We start from the raw sequence: 10,334 nt of genomic DNA on the forward strand, positions 1-10,334 counted from the left end.
AAAGATTTTTCATAAAATATGTCTGTGACACTGCAGTAAGCTGAAAGGGTTTTGCTTTTTACAACCAGGTCTTGTGTCAAGAAATAGACCTGAGGAAGAGGATCAGTACTGGCTGAGCATGGGCCGTACTTTCCACAAAGTCACCTTAAAAGACAAAATAATTACTGTGACTCGGTACCTGCCAAAGTGAGTATCTCTCTGCTTGAGCAGTTTGCTGTCAGTGTTCAGAGGAACATTATTCTCCAGCTCTGTGCTTGCTTGAAAAAACACCTTCTTTATTTTTAGGAGAAAAAGAAGCATCAGTATCAATACTGAGCTTAATGCTTGTGTTTGATCTTTCAGGTATCCATATGAATCTGCTCAGATAAACTATACCTACAGCTTGTGCCCCTCACACTCTGACTCTGAATTTGTCTCTTGCTGGGTAGAATTTTCCCATGAGAGACTAGAAGAGTACAAGTGGAATTACTTGGATCAGTATATCTGCTCTGCTGGCTCTGAGGATTTCAGGTGAGAGCTTCTTTTCCATCCAGACTGTTCTGTGTCCTAATTGCCTCTTTTCTTTTTGACCTAAAATTTCATCATCAAGTTCAACCCACGAATGCTCAGTACTCCAGGGAGATTATCTGGCCTGCTTTCACTGTCAGCTTCCAGCAGCTGTTGCCTTGTGGGAACCTTGCTCTGTGTTGCTGCTGCTTAATCTGACCTTTGATACAGACTCTTGATCTCAAAATTCAGCATGAACTTCTTTTTTCCTCTGCTACAAATGCAAAGAAATAAGATAGCATTTTGTACCACACAGATGCTTTTCTTGGCTTCTTACTGATCTGACTCAAAACTTCCATTTATTTTGAAGCTGTTGCAGGTTTGCTTGTGTGCTGGGCTTGACATGCAATCCTACTCCTAAGCTGTGGAGCAAGTACTTACCAGAAATGTGCAATATCTCCACTAGTATCAATAGCTTTTTTGATATCTTCTCTCCACACAACCAGTCTTTATCATCTTTTCTTTTCAGGTCTCAGTCAAAATACCTCCTACGCTAATATGCACCTTGAAAATTCCTTTTTGCTTGCATATTTTTAGAGAAAAAGCTTTTGGGGCCTATCTTTTACAGAAAAGAAAGCATATCTCTGTGTGGCAATTGCTGAGGATAGCCTTGTTGCCAGTCATATTCAAATTGCTGACCATTCCTTTGCATGTGTACTCGTCATGTGTCAGGCACAGCAGTGAGGGTGGTCGCTGAAATGTGCAGCAGGTATAAAGATTTATACTTTAGATTCTGGAAAATCCTTCCCAGGAACATGCTGACCTCTGTCCTGCCTTCCACGTTGCCGTAGCCTTATTGAGTCGCTGAAGTTCTGGAGGACGCGGTTCCTGCTGCTGCCCGCCTGCATCAGCGCCACCAAGCGCATCATGGAGGGGGAGGCGCACTGCGACGTGTACGGCGACAAGCCCCGCTCGGACGAGGAGGAGTGGCAGCTCCTGGGTGGCTTCATCCGCTTCGTGGAGGGCTTGAACCGCATCCGCCGCCGCCACCGCTCCGATCGAATGATCCGAGTGAGTCCCGTGGGGCTGGGTGTGCCCTGGGCCGCGGATGAGGCGTTAGCAGGGAGACATGGCACTGTTCGCTGGGCTCTTAGATCCTCGGCTCTTCCCTCATCCTGACTCCATGCTTCTGAAGGCTTGATTTGTTATTTTTATGATGTATATTATATTAAAACTCTACTAAAAGAATAGAAGAAAGGATTTCATCAGAAGGCTAGCTAAGGATAGAAAAGGAATGATAACAAAGGCTTGTGACTGACTGAGGCAGTCCAGACAGCCGGGCTGTGATTGACCATTAATTAGAAACAACCACATGAAGCCAATCACAGATCCATCTGTTGCATTCCACAGCAGCAGATAATAATTGTTTACATTTTGTTCCTGAGGCCTCTCAACTTCTCAGGAGAAAAAATCCTAAGGAAAGGATTTTTCAGAAAACATCATGGCTACACCCGAGTGCACCCTGGGCAGGTTGGGCACGATGCCCCTGTCCCTGTCATCATGTCATCCATCCCTAAAGGACACTGCTGAGCCTGTGCTGTGTCAGCTTTCAGACAGTGGGGCTTCATGTGCTCGTTTTGCATCACAGAAGTGATGTTTTGGGAGAGGAAACAGAGCTGTTTCCTTCAACAGCTTGAGGAAATGTCCCTGGGATGAGCATCCTGTGCTGCTGTGGCTGCACCCAGGCTCATGGACAAGTCAGGCTCTTCTGCACCATCTTGTCCTGCCACTGCTCTGTTTTATACCATGGCCAGTCGTTTGTTACCCAGGAGCCTGATGCCTCCCCTTTGCAGGTGTGCTCTGCTTGGTGCTGCAGGTGGGCTTAGCCTGGGTGCACCACTCTGCCTTGTGATGCAGACAGTTCATCCAAAGGGGCCTGAGGTAGTTAATCTGGGGTAACCTGGATTGGTTCTGTGCTGCAGATTCAGGAGAAGGATTGGGAAAAGAGAAATATGTGAGTGAATTTTTTGGTAAACAGTTTCAATAGGCTGAAGAGAAACTGGCTAGTGTGTATTAAATCCTGTTCCCATTCTCACTGCAAATGGGGTAATTTATTTTGAAGCAAATTCACCTTTTCCATAGAAAAATAGACATTTTATTTTCAGAATAACATCCACAAAAGACACTAGGCTGTTCCACTTCTTGTGTACCAGTGGTTTGACTCCTTTTTTAGAATGTGCTTGGTAAAGCCCTGCTGACATGAAGTGTTGTGTTCTTGCTTGCTAGTTAAGCCTAGCCTGACTAAGTCTGTGCTTCCATTTTTTCTTTGTTAGAAAGGGTCTGCCATGAAAGGCCTGCAGATTGCTGGTCCAATTCCCACTCACTCCCTGGAGCAGTCTGGACCTCCCATTGGGAAAAAAGGAACCTCAGCACTCTCAGCTCTGCTGCAGATGGAAGCCAGTCAGAAGTGAGTCTCTACAGGCTGTGTGAAGAGCCAAGAACATCCTTCCTGCATATTGCACCTGGGCTGGCTAAAGCACATCTGGGGAACCTTGCCTTATATTGTGTTAAATGCATAAGAGATAACTATTTTTAATGCTATATTAGTATTACACATGTATAATAAAACTGAGATCAAGAGTCCATGTTGTTTGTGGGGGTAAAAGGTACTTTTGGAATGTTGGATCTGTGCCTCAGGGTGTGGGAAAGCAAATATCTGAAAATACAGCAGTACCCCTCTGCAACAGTTGCCCCTGGGGGGAAGCTGACACAAAGTCTGTTTGAATAAACTCTGTATTCCTTCCTTTTCTTTTAGGACCCTGGGGGAGCAGCAAGCAGCAATGCTTTCTGGGAAGAGCTCTGGCCAGCCTTCAGAGAGTGGGAGCATTGCTATCACACCCACCTATATGGACAGCCCTCGGAAGGTAAGGGCTCCCTGGGCTTTCTTTAGCTGCTCTTTCTACATAAGAGTTCCTCAAATAATCAAAGATTATTTCTCTGAGCACTTGGCTACATCACACCACATTTTACTCTAATCCAGGAAGGACTGCTCCTGTGCTGGCCTTTGTGTGCAAGGGCAGAGGAATTCAGTTCTGTGAGAGTGACAATGGTGTGGAATCCCTGGGATGCTGTCTCAGCATTATGCTGATCTAAGTGCTGTTTGCTAATTAGTGCATTTCCTTTGCTGGTAGCACATTTCATTTCAGTCATGGCTTGGCTGTTGGGTGTAGCAGTGCAGAGCTATGTGCATCTGTGTGCAGGCTGCCTTGGAGAGCAAAATCAACCTCTAGCTTGTGACAGTGTGAACACTGAGTGGGATTTTAACAGCAGGAACTTGAGTCTCTTGCCTCTGTTCAGAGGAGGGGGTGTGTTCCTGAGAAGTGATTTAGCTGTCATTCCTTCACTGGCTGGACTCCAGGCTGGAGAAAGTGATCTTCCTGGAACTCTCTTGAGGCACTTAAAGAAAAGACTGTTCTATCCCTCAGCCTTTCTGCCAACTGACCTGTGAGACCCAGGAGAGCAGGAACTCTGCCTCCAAGTCCAACCAGAAATATTTGATTATTTTTCTGTGTTCTGACATGAAGGTCTTTCAACTGAAGTAACAAGGAACTGAATAAAGGTAGAGGACTTGAATGTGACCTGTGTTTGGGTTCAACAGCTCAAATGTTGTAAAGAAAAAGTTCTCAGATTCACCACTATCAACCACTTCTTTCAGCATTTTTCTCTAAGCATCTAATGTTTCTACATCCACTGTTTTGTGCCACCACCAGGAACAAGTATTGTGTTATCCTGGAGACCTTAGATATTGAAAGTTGAAGTGATAGAGCAACTGTGATCATCTTAGTACTAGACACTTTCTCATAATATCTGTGTTTGGAGAGCAGAGATGAGAGTCTGGAGCAGGATGTGCTAGGCCTGGAAACAGCAGGTGCTCAAACTGACTCGAGGTGTGTGTGCAAACTTCCACATAATAATTCAGGCTTTGCATGCTTCTCTTCTACCATTTTGAAAAATCAGCTTCTCTCTTTAAATACAGAAATCTTAAATGTCCCTCTCCACCAGTAAAACTGGTGAAAATTCCATGTGAGAAACAGGAGAGAAGAATGTTATGGCCTGTTGTGTGTGGCAGAGGGGACAAGAGGCCAAGTGGGCTTCCCTAGAGTGGCACAGGTGTGTGCTGGGACCAAACCAGCAGATTTTGTGCTGCCAAAAAATGCCATTGTTAAAAGTAATGTTCAAAAGCCTCTCTGGAAGGCTGACTGGAGACTCTGGAAGAGTGTGTTATCAATTGAAGGCCTTTCATGCTGCAGCAGTAAACACTCCTGTAAATATTTACACACAGGGACTGGGAGATAAGCAATTGCAATCTCCTAATTGATGGCTTATGCCCGTTGGCAAGATGCCAGTGGGCAGGCAGCCTTGTGCTCACTTAGGAACAGCAGCCAGTGTGTGCCTCGTGTCACAGCTCCTGCAGGGCTCCTCAGCACAGGGAGCTCTGCCTTTCCACACACTTGCAACCAGAGAAGTGACAAATTATCACAGCTGTGAGCTCTGCCAGCAGCCAAGGGAGCAAGTGCTTTTCTAGGATGCCCTTCAGTGCTTGAGTTATTCCAGATGAAAACTGAGCCACTGGCTTTGCATCACTTTGTTTCAGAGTAGAATTGACAAGTCACTTGAGCCAGTTCCTGGGCAACACTGTGGTTTTAACCCAGTGAGTTCCCCCACTTGATTTAACCCAGTGAGGTTTAACCCACTTGATCTGTTTGGGAAGTCTTTGCCTTTATGGATCCAGGGCACTTGGCTCTGCACAATGTGAATTGCCAGTCAGGTAACCCTGGCGTTGATTCTTCCCAGAAACTGTTTTATATGTATGTACCAAGGTAAGCATCATCTTAACTGCAGGCTAGACAAAAATATTTTGCCAAGGGAACAGAATAAAGAATTGCAAATAGGGAATGAAAATCTAGATGAGTTCCACTACATTGTCTTGTGTGATAAGAGAATCGTGACACATCTTTGAATAGCAGCTGGGGATAAACTCACTGGGGTTTGTCAGTAGGCAGGAGCATAGCACAGGCAGTGTCTGTTGAATTTTGCATGAAGTATTAAACACAGTGTTGGAGGGATCTTTGTGATGAGTTTTTCTTCCCTTTCCTTTGCACCATACCAGACCTGCATGTAAGAGGAAGAGGATGCTTCCTGAAAAGAGCTCCTTTGCCTCTCCCTGTTTATCATTTGAATGTCTAAAGAGTAGAAAAAAAACCCTGTCCTTCTTTGGATATTTGTCATTACACTTGTGGTTTCTGTATTTCAGTTTTGTATTTGGGATGGAAGCCCCCATACTTCAGAGCTCAAGACTTTCTCCTTTGAAGTATGGAGGGAAGGCTGCAGTTTCTATTGGCTTCTGATCAGTGTGGGTTTAAAATTTTTGGGAATGCATCTGTGCCAAGGAAAAGCAATGTCTTGTTACGGAGAGAGAAAGTAAAGATGTGTGTGAGTAATTCCTGATGCTGTGCATTCTGCTGCATCTGACCTTCTGGGTCTGGGATTTGCATTCTCCTCATACTTTCTCTCTGTGGTCATTTCATACTTGCACAACCTTTTATTTGCTTTTCTTGAACTCCTTGTTCCTGTTGCTGTTGCCATTAATGGGCCTACTTCCTCTGATGCCTTCAGGATGGGGCCTTCTTTATGGACTTTGTTCGCAGCCCACGCACAGCTTCAACCTTCTACTCCCAGGTCAGTTTGGAATGGGTTCTTGTCATCTCTGGCTTTTGGATTGAAGTGATGGACAGCATTTGTGTCCTGAGCTTAACATGCTGGGAACCTGTGTTGGTTTTCCATTGAGAGTGAGATGTACAGCACTGGCAGAACAAAGTGGCAGATGCAAGCATTTTTTCCCACCACTCAATGTTTGTGCTGTGTTTTGGATGTTCATGTGTCCTGTCCTGCTGTCCTTTGCAGTGCTGTCTTGTCAACTACTAAAGCTGCTCTTTTAGTTTTTCAGTAAGTGCTTGTTTTCCATCTTCCCTCACTGAACAAAATGGCAACAGCTCAATTGTCTGGTTCTTGGCTAAATTTCTTCTGTGGTGTTTGACAGGTGACTCTGGAGATATCCAAGTCAAATTGTCTCCTTGGATTCCTGAACAACTGAGGCTGAAAATAGATAGCATCATCTTGGTTTAAAGGAGTCCCTGTGACTGAAGTCCCTTGTCCAGTTAACAGCAGTTAGGAATGAGCAGTAACACAGTGTGGCCATAGGAAATGCTGCTGCTTGAAGTGAGCCCTGAGGAAGGAGAAGGGCTTTGGCTGTGGCCACTGTAGAGTTGACCCTGAAGCATGTGCTGGTTTTGGCTGCCCAAAAAGGGACATCTGCCATTAGAGATTTTTGGGGTGTGAGAAATGGCATAAATAAAGGACTTTTGGCAGTCAGAGCTAAGTCAAGCTCCCAGCTTTGTGATTTTTAGCTGTGTGTGTGCTGTGGATTCATCACGGCAGAGCAGCCCCCATGTTTATACCAGCTTGAGTTCGAGTTCCTCTGCCGTTCGTGTTCTCTCCCCCACCTCTCCAGCTTTTATATAATGTGCCTTTACTAAACCATACGTGTTAATGACAGATGGCAATTACAGCCTGTACTTAGCTGAATCCTTCAGCATTCATGCTCTTTCTGAAATGGTTTTATGGTAATTTTGTGAACTATTCAGTCTACCATTGGAATAGTGCGAGTGTTCCTGCGGGAGGAAAGTGTTCCTGTTGTCTTGGCGACATAGGTGTGGGTGGGTGTCAAGCAGCCTTCTCATACTGCCCTGAGAAAGGAGGGGAGATGAGCTGGGGTTTTTTTTTGAGCATTATGAAACTTGAATTCGTGTGATATATTTGCATATTTTTGAGAGTTAGACTTGAAACTGTATTTGCTAAATGCTTACTACCTTCCCATAGTGATCAAGTGTCCTGTTGCATGCTTATAATCATAATTATCTCCTTGGGTTGAAAATGTCAGGTTTGGACTGGTGTTGCTGGTTTGCCAGTAGTTGTCTCACTGCAATTGTTACTGGGTTGGTGATCCTCATCTTTATTTGGGTCTGGATTTGCTGTTTGTCAGGAGCTCTGTGGTGATGACAAAGTAAGACTGCATTTATCCCTTCTGCATATGCCTGTGCTTCCTTAGAGCATTGCTTGTTGTTGACTAGCTTGGGCTGAGGCACGGCTGATGCAGGGAGGGGAGAAGATGGGAAATGGATTACATGATGGATTTCACAGAGATGTTGCTGTGTTTGCTCCTCCCAGGTCTCTATTGATCAATCAGTTCCTGCATCCTCAGATGGCAGCACCTTGCTACCCACGGGGCAGGTCCCTGACAGGAGCAGCAGCCAGGGGAGCACCCAGAACGCTGCAGAGCCAGGATACAGCACAGCTGCTGCTGCAGAGGGCAGGTAGGAGAGGCACAGCAGTGCTGTACTGCAGAGCTGTTCAATTCCAGCCCCTTGCTGGTGTCAGGGAATGGACACGGAAGCAGGAGCCTGGGAACAGGCTGTGCTGTGCCTGACAGCACGAGCAGCCACTTGTCACAAGACCTTACTGCAGCATTTCCACGTGCAGACAGAGTGGTAGTAAAATAAGCCCTGCAACCCAGTTTTTCAGAATTAAATGAACACAAGGTCTGATTTTTTCCACCCACAAGGAGGGCTTCATTCTTCAAGAAATGAAGAAATTCCATTTCTGAAATCTGCTAGTAGGAAACCAGGCTTTGAATTGACATCTTTTCTGTCTTGGCAAGGGGTGGGGGGGCTGCAGGTCTAATTAGATTGAGTAGGTTGATGAAATCCAAGAGATTCTAACCTGGAAGCAAGACACTGGGGAGGAAGCAATATTGAAAATAAACTTTATTAGCACCTGTTTCCTGTGGTTGTATATTACAGTAAAAAGAAAATTAGCCAACTTCAAAATGTTTGCTCTCAATTGCTGCTGAGTACAGCTGGATGTGATACATTGTGCATTGGGTCCATATAGCAATGTCCTGGTGACCTCAGGGGGGAAATACTCATCTGATGCTTTTAGTTGTGCTTGAGATGGAAAAGGAAATAAATGTGGCAAAGTCATTGTTGAGAAGAGAGAGCAATTTTCTTAAATATACGTATTTGAACAAATCTAGCAGCTTCCTTGATTTCTGAATGTGCTTCTGTTTACTGCCCAGCTCTCAGCAGTGTTCAACAAGTGCTCTGACTTCCTCCTCCACTTTGGTAGAGATTCTTGAAGCCATGAAACACCCCACGTAAGTTTTTAACATAAATGTGCTTAACATGTGATGAGATGTTTAATAAGAGGACGTGAGAAGTGGAGTCATTCAAAGGAGAGCCCCCTGTCAACTGTTGAAGAGTTTTAAACTTCCTTTTGTTATTCAGTTTCAGACTCTCTAATAAGGAATTTTATAGAAATTGAGATACAAGCAAAGACTTCAATTATTAGAGTCCCAGAACCTTGTCAAATCAAGAATTCCCAGTAAGTCAGCAACGTGCTGTCCATGGCAGCTCTTCATCTTGTTACCAAAAGCCAATGAGACATCACTCCAGGGGCACTGGGCATTTCTTGTTCTGTATTCTACCCTCCCTCTCCTTTTTTTCCTTTCCCCCAGCAGTGATTTTTGTCTTTGTTACCTAAAAGAGCTCTCAGCCTGTGTTAACATGTGTGACTTGCTGTGCTCCAGCACAGGGATCCAGCTGCTCTCTGAACAGAAGGGGCTCTCCCCCTACTGCTTCATCAGTGCAGAAGTTGTGCACTGGCTGGTGAATAACGTGGAAGGGGTGCACACCCAGGCCATGGCCATTGACATCATGCAGGTAAGGAAACTCTCCAGGAGCATATGGAGGGCCAGAAATGCCTCACTCTGGGAAGAAAGTAAAGTTTTAGAGCAAAGCATAGCAATAATTTCTGTTACTTATTAAAATCCTCTTATGGATGAGCACTGAAAGCAGTGCTCAATAGAATACGAGGTGATGATGACATTTTTTGGATTTCCTATCACAAAACAGCAACATATTCTTCACTAGTACTGCATATTTTTTTTTCTACTTACATGATGATGGTTCTGTTTATAACCTCCAATTAGCTGGCACCTACCAGGTGCTCTGCATTGTGTTGGAATTGAGGCAATGGGCTGTGATTTGGTTTTCCTTTCTGATAATTAGTTAATAAAGTTGTAATAAAACCAGCATATGACCTTTCAGATCTGAAGCAGACACACTTTATGCAGGAACACTGCTTGTATTCATCAAGGGATTTTTCTGTATTGAATTGTGTCAGGGGCAGAAGGTTGGAAATGTTCTAGAGTTCATTCCTCTGCTGAGATCCCATATCAATTAACAGAGAACTTAGAATGCTTCCAAACTCTTACCTTCTATAAATCCATCTATAAAACCAGAGCAGGGTATGGGAGGAAGACAGACATCTGTAGAAAGGTCAAATGTAATTTCTCAGGGAGATAAGGAATTGCTACATTTATTGAATATGAAGAGATAACTTTGCTGGTATTCTTGTTAGGCACATATCTGGACAAAAAGATGCCAAGGAAAAGAAAATTACTTCCTAATGTTCTCTAGCAACCTTTTTATGTAATTGGAAGAGTGATTTCTTTATCATGTTTGCTCTGTTCTTTATTTTTCTTGTTCAGAAAATGTTAGAAGAGCAGCTTATTGTCCATGCGTCTGGAGAAGCTTTGCGAACCTTTATTTATGGCTTTTATTTTTACAAGATTGTTGTGGACAAAGAACCAGACCGAGGTCAGCATTGTTATTACAAGACTTTCCTCACTATCCCTTTGCATAATCACTGGGCTGTTCTTGTTTCTTAGG

At 44.3% G+C, this 10,334-nt stretch overlaps 1 protein-coding gene across 5 annotated transcripts in view; it reads left to right on the forward strand.

Moving 5' to 3' along the window:
* Positions 1–10,334, forward strand: part of DEPDC5 (DEP domain containing 5, GATOR1 subcomplex subunit) — a 42,456-nt gene that overhangs the window by 22,279 nt on the left and 9,843 nt on the right. For 3 of the 5 annotated variants that reach the window (XM_031057409.1, XM_031057411.1, XM_031057410.1), the window contains exons 27-36: positions 69–186; positions 343–510; positions 1,338–1,557; positions 2,820–2,953; positions 3,302–3,410; positions 6,163–6,225; positions 7,774–7,919; positions 8,681–8,758; positions 9,191–9,323; positions 10,154–10,262. In XM_031057409.1, the coding sequence (XP_030913269.1) occupies positions 69–186; positions 343–510; positions 1,338–1,557; positions 2,820–2,953; positions 3,302–3,410; positions 6,163–6,225; positions 7,774–7,919; positions 8,681–8,758; positions 9,191–9,323; positions 10,154–10,262 (1,278 nt within the window). The remainder of the gene's footprint in view (positions 1–68; positions 187–342; positions 511–1,337; positions 1,558–2,819; positions 2,954–3,301; positions 3,411–6,162; positions 6,226–7,773; positions 7,920–8,680; positions 8,759–9,190; positions 9,324–10,153; positions 10,263–10,334) is intronic. The other 2 variants (XM_031057412.1, XM_031057413.1) reach the window with 1 other exon arrangement.

The sequence above is a fragment of the Geospiza fortis genome, unplaced genomic scaffold (assembly GCF_000277835.1).
Source record: "Geospiza fortis unplaced genomic scaffold, GeoFor_1.0 scaffold408, whole genome shotgun sequence".
NCBI lineage: Eukaryota > Metazoa > Chordata > Aves > Passeriformes > Thraupidae > Geospiza > Geospiza fortis.